The 15,471-nt window shown below is 36.4% G+C and overlaps 1 protein-coding gene across 1 annotated transcript in view; it reads right to left on the reverse strand.

Moving 5' to 3' along the window:
* Positions 1-15,471, reverse strand: part of ACAD11 (acyl-CoA dehydrogenase family, member 11) — a 126,958-nt gene that overhangs the window by 71,620 nt on the left and 39,867 nt on the right. Inside the window, exons 8-11 of the mRNA XM_011977987.1 lie at positions 14,446-14,552; positions 12,805-12,931; positions 5,543-5,620; positions 4,718-4,856 (exon numbers count right to left, since the gene is read on the reverse strand). Coding sequence (XP_011833377.1) covers positions 4,718-4,856; positions 5,543-5,620; positions 12,805-12,931; positions 14,446-14,552 — 451 coding nt within the window. The remainder of the gene's footprint in view (positions 1-4,717; positions 4,857-5,542; positions 5,621-12,804; positions 12,932-14,445; positions 14,553-15,471) is intronic.

Here is a 15,471-nt window from a genome sequence, read left to right on the forward strand (position 1 = left end):
AAAAAAGAAAACCCCATCATCTCAGCCCAAAATCTCCTTAAGCTGATAAGCAACTTCATCGAAGTCTCAGGATAAAAAATCAATGTGCAAAAATCACAAGCATTCCTATATACCAATAATAGACAAACAGAGAGCCAAATCTTGAGTGAACTCCCATTCACAATTGTTAGAGAATAAAATACCTAAGAATCCAACTTATAAGGGATGTGAAGGACCTCTTGAAGGAGAACTGCAAACCACTGCTCAAGGAAATACGAGAGGACACAACCAAATGGAAAAACATTCCATGCTCATGGATAGGAATAATCAATATCATGAAAATGGCCACACTGCCCAAAGTAATTTATAGATTGAATGCTATCCCCATCAAGCTACCATTGACTTTCTTCACAGAATTAGAAGAAAAACTACTTTAAATTTCATATGGAACCAAAAAAGAGCCCATATAGTCAAGACAATCCTAAGCAAAAAGAACAAAGCTGGAGGCATCATGTTACCTGACTTCAAACTATACTACAAGGCTACAGTAACAAAAACAGCATGGTCCTAGTACCAAAATAGATATATAGACCAATGGAACAGAACAGAGGCCTCAGAAATAACACCACACGTCTACAACCATCTGATCTTTGACAAACCTGACAAAAACAAGCAATGTGGGAAGGATTTCCTATTTAATAAATGGTTTTGGGAAAACTGGCTAGCCACATGCAGAAAGCAGAAACTGGATCCCTTCCTTACACCTTATACAAAAAATAACTCAAGATGGATTAAAAACTTAAATGTAAGACCTAAAACGACAAAAACCCTAGAAGAAAACCTAGGCAATACCATTCAGTACATAGGCATGGGCAAAACTCACTTCATGAGTAAAATACCAAAAGCAATGGCAACAAAAGCCAGAATAGACAAATGGGATCTAATTAAATGAAAGAGCTTCTGCACAGCAAAAGAAACTATCACCAGAGTGAAAAGGCCACCTGCAGAACAGGAGAAAATTTTTGCAATCCATCCATCTGACAAAGAGCTAATATCCAGAATCTACAAAGAACTTAGACAAATTTACAAGAAAAAAACAAAAAACCCCATCCATCAAAAAGTGGGCAAAGGATATGAACAGACACTTCTCCAAAGCAGACATTTATGTGGCCAACAAACATATGAAAAAAAGCTAATCATCACTGGTCATTAGAGAAATGCAAATCAAAACCACAATGAGATACCATCTCACACCAGTTAGAATGGTGATCATCAAAAAGTTAGGAAACAATAGATGCTGGAGAGGATGTAGAGAAATAGGAAAGCTTTTACACTGTTGGTGGGAGTGTAAATTAGTTCAACCATTACGGAAGACAGTGTGGCGATTCCTCAAAGATCTAGAACCATTTGACCCAGCGATCCCATTACTGGATATATACCCAAAGGATTATAAATCATTCTACCATAAACACACATGCACATGTATGTTTATTGCAGCACTATTTACAATAGCAAAGACTTGGAACCAACCCAAATGCCCATCAATGATAAACTGGATAAAGAAAATGTGGCACATACACACCATGGAATACTATGCAGCCATAAAAAACGGATGAGTTCCTGTCCTTTGCAGGGACATGGATGAAGCTGGAAACCATCATTTTCAGCAAACTAATACAGGAACAGAAAACCACACACTGCATGTTCTCACTCATAAGTGGGAGTTGAACAATGAGAACACATGGACACAGGGAGGGGAACATCACATATCAGCGCCTGTCGCAAGGTAAGGGGCTAGGGGAGAGATAGCATTAAGAAAAACACCTAATGTAGATGACAGCAAACCCCCATGGCACATGTATACCTATGTAACAAACCTGCATGTTCTGCGCATGTATCCCAGAACTTAAAGTATATAAACAAATATCAGCTCAAAGGCCCTCAAATTTTCTAGTAATAGCTTTAGAATTAAAGTTGCTATTTTCAACATTCCAATACACAATATTGTATGACTTATTGAAGGGGGGAAAAAGGGCAAACTGGAAGACTATGTATGTTTCCCATATGTTTTATAACTATTTGGGAAATGATCTGGGTGACTTAAGTAGAAATTCATCTTTTATACTTAAGAAACCTCTCGAAGTATTTACTCAACATCAATTATACTGCCTTCTTCATCTGCTTTGGAAATGACCCAAAACACAATGCTTAAGGCCTTCATGGTATCTCCACCACAAAGAGAAAATGCCTAGTTTTCTATTTATAGTTTTACACAACTTGTTTGCTTAGGAGACTTGCTCATCATTTCTCAGTCAAATCAAATCTCTGTCCAATTTTAAAATTTCAGCAATTTAGTTATCTCATAAAGGCAGTACAACTGATGGACTCATGAAATTTTAATGCTAGAGAAAAATCCATGACCATCTAGTGAAAAGTGAGTTAACAGGTCAAATAATAAAACAGTGGCAGAGCTCCATCTGCAAAAGAAGTCTTTGGTAGCATTATTTTTCATATTATGATCCATTAGTGCACTATGAAATCAACTTAATGGAATATAGCTAGCATTCTCTAAAAAACTTAATAGAACAAAATATAATGCATTAGATTAGACTCAGTGGAAAACATCCAAATGCACTTGCATGTAGTAAGAGAAACTCTTGTTTTGTGAAACTTCTGTTTCAATAATATACATCTATCCATTCATCCATCCATCCATCCATCCATTCTGAACATATACATATACCTATATATTTTACAAATTGGATCACAATATAAAATATAAAATATATTTCTTACTATGAGTAGCAATCAAAAATTAGCATTCAGTTCCCTTTCCACAAAATCATGCTACCTATGTAGAATGATGTAATAGCTTTACACAGTTGAGACGAAATCTTTAGAAGCTCTGTGAATAGATTTTACTTTTACAGTAGCTTATTATCGGAATACAATGTAGTACAGCAGTAATTTGATAAATCAGTGTTTGGAAAAGAGAAAATCATTTCAGGGACAAGTTCAACCATTATCAGAACTCTACAAACTATCTTAACGATGCCCAAGAAATGAGACAAAGTCCAGTGTGGAAAATCCAGACTGCATTTTGTCTCAGAAGTCCAGTATTGCCTTATACACCTCTTTCTGGCAGCCTACATTAACTTGGTTTTGGTAGAGCTTTAGCACCAGGGCCATATATAAACACAAAAGGCAACACTGAGGTATATCTTGTACAGGGATGGGCCTGCCATTGGATATTGTACCATAATCATCCTACCACAAATCAAGTGCTAGTCCTTGATTGGTAGCATTAGGATAATCAGAGTAATTTGAAAAAAATATATATTCCCAGGGTCTACCCTAGATATACTGAATCAGAATCTCTAGGGATGGAGGCTGGGAATCTAGATCTTTCAAAAGTTCCTTAGGTGGTTCTTCTGCAAATCCAGGTTTTAAGATACCTCCTACAGACTACATTCCAGGTTTACTCCTTTCATTTTACTTTTTTAAAAATTGGCCTCCTTCCTTCATCTTTTCAATTTGATGTTCACCTCAAAATCCTTGGAGGCATCCTTGACTCTTCCATTAATACTCCATATCCAATCAGGATATCCTCATGGTTCTGCCTTTAAAATATATTTAGAATCCTGCTACTTATCACCCACTGCACTACTACCACCCCAGTCTAAACCATCATTATCTCTCACCGGGATTATTGCCACGGACTCTCTGCTTCCCTCTTACCCTCCTTTGGTCAATTCTCAACATAGCAGTCAAGGTGATCCTTTCAAAACTGAAGTTACAACTTATCACTAATCTGCTCAAAATTCCCATTGGCTCATCCTTTCAATGAAGGTATAAGCCCCTCTTATTTGCCCTATAAAGCTCAAAATATGAGGCCCTTACCTCTCTGATCTCTTTGCCTATTATTTTCCTGGCCACACTGGCCTCTCTGGTTATTACTGGACTACATCAATTACACTCTTGCCTTTTCTGTTCCCTCTGCTATAAAAACTCTTTCCCCATATAACAGCATGGCTAACTCAAGCAATCACCTTATACAAGTTATTATCAAACGTCATTTTCTCAATGAGACCTATCCTGACCATTCTATTCAAAAATGTAACCCATATTCCCTGTACTTCCAATTTCAGAGCTCCCCTATTCTGCTGGTTTTTTCCAAAAGCACTTTTCATCTTCAAACTTATTACATAAGTTTGAAGTTTACTTATTATAATTATTATTTATTTTTGTCTCTTTGTATGTCAACTAGATCCTTGAAGGAAGGCATCTCTGTGTATTTTATTCACTGATATATCATTGCAAGAACACAGAACACTGCCTGGGACATAGTAGGTAATCAGTAAATAATTGGTAAATGAATGGTTTATTCATTTGGTGAATGAACAGTGAGGCTAACCAAAAGATCTGAAACTCTCTATCCATTCCAACTAGTAATAGAAATATCCAATTCCCAATCAGGAAACTGAGATCCTTACATGACCAATCCCTTTGGTGGCTAATTTTTTTCACCAATACTCTTAATTGTAATGACATTTAACAAAAAAATAGTCCAATGAAAATTTCAAATCCATTTCTTACATTTAAATCAAAGTAACTGAAAAATAAAATTATAGCCAAATTTGTAAGTCAATAACTTTGTATAAAAATACATTCTTAGATAGAAATTTTAAACACTGATCAAAATATTAGAAAAAAATCTGTTTTCAATTAATGTAGTAACCTGGTGCTTGGCAGTTAAAGACATCTGGAGCAAAAAAGCATTTTCCTGTTTCTTCAGCAATCAAGGCATAGTCTACGTTGCTGAGACCGCTGACAGCCGGCAAAAACAAGTTCCAGAGACCCTCGGCTTTGGCCATTTCCTGTCAAGGTGATGAACACGCCAGAGTGACCATAATTTACCAGGACTCACACTAGTTTATTTCTTTTTAAAATATTGGTATTTATGACCTTTGAAATTTAAAAACACTTATGGAGTTATTTATTTTACTGTATTCTCCAGTGAGCAAAACCAAGTTCTTACTAATTCATTATAAATCAACAGTTTAACCACTAATAAAATGTCTTTTCCTCCAAGCTTCCTTGGATTTGGCTGAAAAATTAAGTTGGCTACTTGAGAATTTCTTATTGAATCAGAACTATTACAATCTCCCACATTTGAGTATAATATGCCAAATATACTACTTTGTGCATTTTAATTTCTTACATGAATTGATGTTAAGATTTGAAAAACATGAAATTTAGATTAATTCTATGTGGGACAAATGACCTGCCTTGACTTCAGTCTCAATTCAGTGATGGCTAATAATGAATAGTTTTAATCATATTTTTCCCTTTGAACAGCTGTAAGAGGTTGTCTTCATTACTACCATATATAGAACACTACCTAGCCTAATTTGTATGTTATGGACTCTATTAACTTGCTTTTTTAAAAGGTTATATTGATATAATTTTCCTCTACATATATAACAATAGCAACAAGAAACTAAGGTCTAGGGTCTCAAAAAACACTTGCATATGAATTTTCCAGCGTTAAAGATTTTCTTACCTTGAGTTTATCAATCACTAAAGGTCTTCCCCACTTGTCCACTGAATTTTCATTTTGAACATAGAACTCAATTACCTCCTTAAAGTAATAAAAGAAAAAAATTTCATTAGCTAAAGTTAATACAAAGTAAACAACATCATAAACTGCTAATATCTAAAATAAACATTTTTAGGCGAAGATGCTTTTTCAGCTATTATTAAACCAGACGCAGAAGCATAAAACATTCTAAAGGTTTACTGATCACAAAATCATGCTGCCACAATATTAGATAGTAGGCTACTAAAATCTTATACCAAGATTTGAGTGTTTCATTTCTAGCAATATGGCAAACTAGACAGTCATAGAAACCCCTCAACTAAAAACATTGGGTAAAATATTAAAAATAGTTTTTAAATACATTTATTAATTAATACACAGCCGTGCTGGAAGGAAAATAAGAAAATTCCTTGAAAGCCAGAAACAAAAAAGCCTGCTCTTCAAGTGTGAGCACACATTGCAGCCAAGTTTGCCCAGGGCATATAGGCTGATCTATGTTAGCCTAGGTAGGCCCTAGGTTTTAATGGGCCACATAGGCAGGAGTCAGACACAGTCAAATGCCTCAAACATGGCAAGAGGGAGGATCAAAGATCAGCTCTTCCCTCCACCAAAGCTAGGCTGCTTGATGGGTAAAACCTAAGTGGAAGAAAATTTAAAAAGCAAAAATAAACAGAAAACCCACCCCTCAGAAGTAGACCACGGAAATACAGGCCTTTATATAGGTCTTAGCTCTGGTTGGAATAGACAAAATAAACACTTCTAACTGAAGCCTGTCTTCACCCAAGTTTGGGACTGAATTCATAGACTTATGGGGCTCTAAAACTGCAAGCCAACATTTAAGTTTGCAATGTTTCTGGTGACAGTGCCTGCTAACACATAGCAGATGCGAAAACAAATCCTATCTGTAGGAAAGAGCTTTAAACAAAGCCTTAAATAACTTTCACAGATAAAATTCCAGAACATGAGTTCAAAATAAAAAAGGTACTTATCACTCAAGGAAACAAGCCACCATTAGTAAGAGTTAGCAAAAACAATCATTCACCCAGACAGAATTGCACTTCCCAAAGACTATAAATAGAGTAATGATCAGTCACAGGACATAAACTATTTGTGTTTAACATATTTCAAGAATAAAGGAAGAAATTAAAAGCATAACAAAGGACTATCAAAAGTGACCAGGCACATTTGAAAAAGAATTGAATAAAACCTAAAGAAAGGAAAACCATAGAAATGAAACTTAAAAACTCCATGGCAGTGATTCCCAAATTTTGGTGGCTCTAAGAATCTCCTGGGGAACTTGGTAAAAATATGGGGGCCTAAGCTGTGTCCTACTTCAATGAACCTGCACTTCTATGTCCTTTACTAGCTTAAGCAATTCTCACACACTCCAAAATCTGAAAACAGTTATTCTGTGGATGTTGAAAAGTAGATTAGATAACAGCTGAAAAAACAAATCATAAATTGGAAGAAAGATCTGAAGAAATTTCTCAGAACGATGCACAGAAACTCAAAAGAAGGCAAATATGAGTGTAAAGGAATATAACGAATTCAAAGAGAAGTCCTAACATAAGTCTAACTGGAGTCCCAGACACAAAGAATGAAGAGACTCAATATTTGGAAAAATTACTCTTAAAAGTTTTTGGAACTGATATGACAGCAATCCTCAAATTCGGAAAGCCAATGAAGCCAGAGCATAGTAAAATTACAGAACATTAAAGAGAAAGAAAAGTTCTTAAAAAGAGAAAGAGGAAGTTGCCTCCTTAGCGCAGTAGGCAGTGTATCAGTCTCATAATCTGAAAAAGAGAAAGAAGAGGGGGAAAAAACAAAGATTACTGATAATTAAACAACAGTTAAGATTGACAGCTGACTTCTCAAAGCAACAAATGAAGCCAGAAATCACTGGGATAATAGCTTCAATTGCTGAGAGAAAATAACTGTCACTGTAAAATTCTATATGCAATAAAACTATCTTTATAGAACTAGGGCAAAATAAAGGTATTAACAATAAGTAAAGTCATTGACACCTCTCCCCAGCAAGAAAAAAGGAAAACAAAACAGAACAAAACAAAAAAAAAAGAAAAGAAAAATAAATGAAAGGTTTAGTAGCACATTCACACTAAAGGAACTTGACCTAGAAGAAACATCTGAGTTGCAAGAAGGAATAGTAAATAAAATGATAAATAGGTAGGTAAACTTAAAATTTTAAACTATAATCCCAGCATTTGGGGAGGCCAAGGTGGGCTACAAATTCAAGGCTGGCCAGAATCAGAATTCTGGCCACAGGTCAGAAATTCAAGGCTGGCCAACATAATCAAACCCATCTCTACCAAAATATACAAAAATTAGTTGAGTGTGGTGGCACATGGCTATAGTCCCAGCTACTCAGGAGGCTGAGGCAGAAGAATCACTTGAACACTTGAACCTAGGAAGCAGAGGTTGCAGTAAGCTGAGATCGCCCCACCTCACTCCAGCCTGGGTGACAGAATGAGACTCTGTCTCAAAAAAAAAAAAGAAAAAGCCAGATAAAACAATAACAATCTCTAATTTATACAACTAAAATAATCAATATAGAACAAAAATATTGGAGTATAATCCCATTTTCCAATATTTTGCTATTATAGTATCTCTATATGTTTCTACACTTAGACTAGTGGTATTACTTATAAACATTGTCAAAACTCTTAATCCATATTATCCAATTATTTTCCAAATCATTCTTATCAATTTACACTCATATAACAATGTACTAAAATGTTGCTTTCATTGAAGCATGGCTAGTCTACAGTATTGCTGTATTTAGTGAAAACCTCAAGAAGGCAAAGGTCTGCTCTTTCAAAGGTACCAGGATGAATAGCCCTTGTCATTTCTGTCAGGAAGTCAGTTAAATTGGAAGATTTCCTGTTTGGGGTTGTTTATTATTTCCATCCCTTATACTGCCTTGGAAATATTCAGTGCTACTGTGTTTGATAAGAAATGTGTAATGCATTTCTCATTTTCTAATCTCTGACCACCTTTTCTCATCTCTGATCACAGTTTGAAGAAGTTAAATTGTGTCAGTGTTTATATAATTATTTTAAAATTTGTATTATTTAATACTTTGAGTTCTAAATTTTATCCATTTAGATATTTGCAAAGTTTATTTGTGGCACGGTAGGATTCAAAATTAAATAAAATTCCTCACTACAAAGAACCCTTCCTTGGTTCTTAAAGTAAGAAAAGTAATTTATAGTTAATAGCCAAAAGCAGAAACTAGGCTTGGTGCCTGGTCAATCTTCCCAAAATATCACCTGTAGCATTCTGCGTCCTCATTCACTGACAGAGATACTAATTTTGAGTATGTTGGTTGGTTCAGCATCTTAAATCTGAGCCTACAAATAATTTTGCAAAATGTTTTTCATTTTAAACTGAAGTCTACTAGAAAGAAGCAACAGTTCATCCTTAGTACATTAGACTCAGTAGAAAAGTATGATTAATGTTACCATGAATGTTAAAAGTGTGTTCTCGGTGTGTTATGTTGCTAGTTCCTGTTTTACATGCCATTTTTAGGACGTCTTATCCACTTTAAATTGGCTTAAACTGGCTTTTAATATTTTCCAGTTGGAAGAATTGGCTTTTAATATTTTCATAGATATGGGTTATGTTCTCACTTTACAATATTCAAGGGGTTTCAAAAGGTCATTAGAAAAGTTTAAATGAAGTTTATGTTTTCTCATTATAGAAAATTTGAAAGTACCTAAAAATATAAAGAAAAACTCATCAAGAATCTCAGTAGTTAAAGACAAGTGCCGTTAAAGTATTGTATTATATGATACAACCTATTTTCTAGAAATGACTGTTTTGGTTTCCGTAAACTTAGTTATAATAATGTTGGATAGAATCTTATATAGATTTTTCCCTCTTTCATTTTGAAAAAGCTATTTACTTTTCTCCAAATATAATCTCCAAATAACATCCTCTAATATGTTACACAGAGATTTGTATTGTTCACAATCATTCTACAGAATAAAACATTTTTACAGATGTTGGTACAGTACGATTTTTTTAAAAGAAGAAAAAGCTCACATTATCAGATATGGCTATGTCTCAGATTTAAAGGATCTTCAAAGATTGTGGCTTTTCTGGACACACAAAACATTGGCAATCTTCCCTTTAAAGCCACAGGCTGCTTTTTTATTTATCTTAAAGCACTTCCTTTTATTGCAAATTTTTTGTACATATTTCAATAGCTGCATGATACAAAGTTCAGCAGAGTATCACAACCTAACCTGTGACACCTCTTCTGTGCTGCAGTTTCTCTTATATGCTTATTCACATTTACCAATGAAAGAACAAGCCTGCCTGGCTTCCTCTGCCAATTCTGGCCTCTCCTCTGAATGATGGGCTGGTTCCAAGTACTAGCATGCTATCAGATAGGCTTCATTTTAGAGAAAGTAGGTAGGAATCAGGCAGTAACCAGGGAGGATAGACAACCTGAGATTTCTGCCCAATCCCTACCACCCTCCCCCACCCCCCAAAAAAAGAAAAGTTGGCCAGGTGCGGTGGCTCACACCTGTAATCCCAGTGCTCTGGGAGGCTAAGGCGGGAGGACTGCTTGAAGCCAGTAGTTCTGGGCAACAGAGTGAGACCTGGTCTCTACAAAAAAATGTAAAAATTAGCCCAGTATGGTGGCATATTCCTGTAATCCCAGCTACTCAGGAGGCTGAGTTGGGTGGTTCGCTTGAGCCCTGGAGTTTGAGGCTGCAGTGAGCTAGGATCACATCATACACTCCAGTTTGGAAACACAGCAAGACCTTGTCTCTTGAAAAATAAAAATAAAAATAAAAAAATTAAAAAAATAAAATAAATAAATAAATAAATAAATAAATAAAAGGCCGGGTGCGGTGGCTCATGCCTGTAATCCCAGCACTTTGGGAGGCCAACGTGGGCAGATCACGAGGTCAGGAGTTCAAGACCAGCCTGGCCAATATGGTGAAACTCCATCCCTACTAAAAATACAAAAATTAGCCAGGCGTGGTGGCAGGTGCCTGTAGTCCCAGTTACTTGGGAGGCCGAGGTAGAAGAATCGCTTAAACCCAGGAGGCAGAGGTTGCAGTGGGCCGAGATGGTGCCACTGCACTCCAGCCTGGGCAACAGAGCGAGACTACATTGAAAAAAAAAAAAAAAAAAGCCAAAGCATGGAGGACCCTCCTCTAGGGCACTAAATCTCATGTTGAAGCCCTGGCTTCTTTGAAACAGATCATTTGCTTTTTTGTTGCTGTTGAGACAGGGTCTCACTCTGTTGCCCAGGCTGTAGTGCAGTGGCACAATCTTGGCTCCCTGCAACCTCTGCCTCCCAGGTTCAAGCGATCCTCCCAAGTAGCTGGGACTAGAGGTGTGCACCACGTCGGGCTAATTTTTGTATTTTTAGTGGAGATTGGGTTTACACCATGTTGCCCAGGCTGGTCTCAAACTCCTGGGCTCAAGCCATCCACCAGCCTCGGCCTCCCACAGTGCTGTGATTACAGGCTTGAGCCAGCATACTGGCCCATTTGCATTTTTCGGAGGGCTGTTGCAGCCTTCTGTCTGGGGGCAAACACTACTGCTATAACAGGTTGTAAGATACCAACCCAAGCAGTCGTCCATGTGCAGGTAATTTTTAAATCAAACATCTTGATTTCTTTTCCTTTCTTATTTTTGCTGTCTATATAAGCCAATCACACGGGGCTCCATTGTGGGAAAATGGTTGCCACTTGTGCTACAGCCTTCTTTCAAAATTCTTTTGAGATATGGCTTCCGTTGTTTCATTATTCTAGGGGTTAATCCATCCTGCTTTCCAAATCTAATTTCCATTCTCTTTTCAAAAGCTTAATTCCTCTGATATGTCCCTCTTCTATTTTCAAGCGTATACCAATTTATTCCATTTTATAAACAAACTTTATTATTTATTAAATTGGATTTTATTTGAGGGAGGGGAAGACAATGTTGAATTCCCACTGCTATCTTAACCTAAAAGTGTTGCATTCCCTTTTTAATACTCAAAAGCTCACAGTTTTAAAAATCGGAATTGAACAAATACTAACTAGATCAGAAAATATTCAACATGATACTTTAGTCACTAAACACATGTGAGAGGTGACTATTTTAGAATTTCCTCACTTTAAGTAGTATTTTTAAAAGAAATTATACCCTATTCTGAGACAAAGTTAATCTCAAGCCAGATATTTACTAAAGATATAATATTTATATAATTCAAGCAATAGCACAAACTGTCCTACAAACATATATTAGCTCTGAACATTTCTGTTGAAAGGATTTTGGTCTCTTTCAGTTCCCTATTTGATTTTGCCAGGCTAGTTGCAGATCTCTCAGAATCATAGATGATTAAAATGAGAATGTATTGTATATTTAGTCATACCTACTCACATTGTAGAGGAAAATACTGAGGCCACTAAAGACCACCTAACACAAGGCCACCTAACTTGTGACAGGAATAGACTAGAATAAAGCCATTTGCATTTCTGCACCAGTGTTCTACCCACATACACACACCCTGCCCCACCTCCCTTACATATTTTTGTAAAAGTTTTTAAATCTTTTCTTCACAACATTTATCATCTCTTGTTTAGTGTCTTCCTTTCCTGCTGAAGTCTAAGCTTCACATGAGCATAAGCCCTTTATGTCTTATTATTTATTTACATTCTGTAGCTCTCCAGGTGCCTAAGCCATCATCAAGTACCCAATAATTATTTGGTAACTGAATGAATGGATGTTCCATGTTGCCTCTCTACTCTCAGTGAACTTATTGAAACTTAATGCCTTAAAATAATAGCTTATAGGGAAGAGGGGTGGTAGTATCTGTGAACAGCTTGAAATGATATGTAAAATTCTCTAGGTGTGTCTATCTTGTATAGTCAACACTTCTCATTAAATTGTCAAAGGGGTCCATATTTACAAAAAAAAAAAAAAAGATAATGCCTTAGGACAAGGCCCCCAAAGTAGTGTTTTACTCTAATATATTTAGGCTCCCAATTTTAAAACTACTAATTCTCTTTGGCTTAATTATAAAGCCACAGACTTATCTGTGCATTCCCTGGGTTCTATTGTGGCTCAATGCTAACGTGAGAAGAAGAATCCAGGTAAGGACTGACTGAAGAAAATGACACCATGCTTCTCCTATAAGCAGAAATCACAGAAGTATTCATCGATAGTCCTTTAGCACACATACATTCTGTTTATATAATACTCACCTTTTCAGCTGGAAGAATGTGTTGTTTCATGAAATGCTTCACCTTGGTAAGAACTTCCTGACCTTTCCGAGTCTGTGCAAACAACTGTCCAGTACTATCAATCTGTGGTAGTACAGTACTGAAAGTTCTTTGCCAAAAGAAAAAAGGAAAAAAGGTTACAAAGATGTCCAAAGATCATCATTACATATTTCAAATATAACGTGAAGTTTCCTCAGCTACCCAAAAAATATCCCCCAGAAGGACGAGCTGTATTTTATATTTTAAAAAAGTCTTTCATATTGTGGACTGAATGTAGAATCTCTTACATTTTAAACATTTAACTTTAATGCTTAAAGCACTATTTGGGGAAAACATACAGGCCTGGCATCACCTCAAGCAATGTTAGTGATAGATGCAGGAGGCACAGGGTCTTGTCTGGACGTGCCCACAACGGACTGGGGGCATGCCTGCACACTGGGGGAATGGGGTGGAGCCACCGGGAATTTGAGCCTTATGTAGGGGGAGGAGCCTGGCCTCTTCAGCTAGCGTGTGGTAGCCTGGCATTCAATCTGTGACGTGGGAGCCTGTCGGCAGGATCATCTCTTTCTTTGCCGAGAGCTTTCTTTCCGCTTAATAAATCGGCCCTCCTCACCCTTTAATGTGTCTGTGTGCCTATTTTTTCCTGTGAGACGAGAACCTGGATTTTAGCTGAACTAAGGAGCAAAAAATCCCGCTTCATTAGTTTTGAATCTTTATTGAAGTCACCTGTCAGAATCTCCAAAAGAAAAAGCAAAGAAGTTGAACACAAATAATCATTATTCTTAGTATTAATATATGCCTCACAAATACAGCTGCTGAATATTAGATCTGTAGAACACAAAACCAAACACCGCATGCTCTCTCTCACTCATAAGTGGGAGTTGAACAAACCACCATGGCACATACATACCTATGTAACAAACCTGCAGGCTCTGCACATTTATCCCGGAACTTAAAAATAAATTAAAATAAAACAAAGAAGACCTGTAAAGGTCATTATGAAGCACAACAGAATTGTAATGGTGTAGAGAGAACAAATACCCATCTATAAGATAAATTGGAAAAAGCAGTTGCCCTAACATTATGGCATGGGTACTTGTGGCTGAAGCAGAATTTCTGGGACGGCATCACATATGCATTTGGTAAGCAATGGGAATGTAACTGGCAAAGTGTGTTCGATGCTTGAAAAAGTGCTCCCGCTGATGAAGACACGATGATGGGTTTCAAAGATGCTTATGAAATGTCTGAATAAAACTTAATGAAATATAACAGTGGAACAGAACAATATTTCTAAATTAATAAATCATCTTATATAATGCATTTTTAAAATTAGGTATATGTAAGTGACTTAAATATTAGAAAGAAACACTTGAGAGTTTTATCTATATCCTTAAAAGTTTACACATTCAAGTGGCACAAAATACTTTTAAACTTAAATATGGAGATTTTCTTTATGTTTTAGGTCAATTTGTTTTTAGGCATAGAAGAGATTTACCAAAAAAAAACTATCGTGATTGGCAGCAGTATGCAATAAAAATAATCCCTACTCCCCTAAAGTTTATAACCTTCACATACCCAATAAAGGCTCTAATTTCAGTTAGCCAAGGAATCTGTTTTCCTTACCGTTTGGAGAGTTGTAGTCCAGTTTCTGCCAGAGGTTGCACAACATTGGCAAATAAAAAGCTATCCTCAGATGAATTATTTCCCAGAAGATATCTGCTATATATCCCCTACAAATAAACGTAGAACAATTAAAATTCATTGGAAACCGTTCTTCAACTATCCAATCAATCTTTCCAGTTTCTCAGTTATGTGGGACATTATACTCACACGGTATGAAGATGTAAAACAGACTATCAATGATATCAATGTACATGCAGGAGTAATTATACCCTTCTAAAGAGTCATACTCATATCATCCAGTTAACGCACTCTCATCCTAACATAATTCTAATTTATAATCAAATCAAACTTGCAAATGATCTCAGCAGTTACCAAAGATACCAAGTTTGCAAGTTATTTCACCTCTAAAGATCACTACCCTCCTTCATAATGGGGGAAAATCTAAAGAAACAAAAATAAGATTAAAAAAACTATAAAACCAAAGGGAAGACAATGAGATGATCTCTAAGAACATTTTATCTCATTTTTGGGCCCCTAATTTAGGTAAAACTGTCTCTTTTGAACAGTGTTAGTTGAATGCTAATCAGTGTTTCTTTGATAATTCTCCATTTCTGTACTATCAACATAATAAACTCTTTCCTTTCCCCTAAAAACAAACATCATTGTGTCTTCTTTATATGATTCCTTACACAATAAAACACTGTAATAGTTCTTCTGTCATATTCAATTTTATGTTTCCAATGAGATTGGAATGTTTATGATCATCTTGAAAGCTACTACATGTACAATATACATAGTTTATGTTGTGCAATTTTTTTTGAGACGGAGTCTCACTCTGTCACCCAGGCTGGAGTGCAGTGGCGTGATCTCGGCTCACTGCAACCTCCACCTCCCAGGTTCAAGCGAATCCCCTGCCTCAGCCTCCTGAGTAGCTGGGACTACAGGCACATGCCACCACACCTGGCTAATTTTTTATTTTTAGTAGCTATGGAGTTTCACCACGTTGGCCAGGCTGGTCTAGAACTC

Source organism: Mandrillus leucophaeus, unplaced genomic scaffold (assembly GCF_000951045.1).
Source record: "Mandrillus leucophaeus isolate KB7577 unplaced genomic scaffold, Mleu.le_1.0 Scaffold186, whole genome shotgun sequence".
Classification (NCBI taxonomy): Eukaryota; Metazoa; Chordata; class Mammalia; order Primates; family Cercopithecidae; genus Mandrillus; species Mandrillus leucophaeus.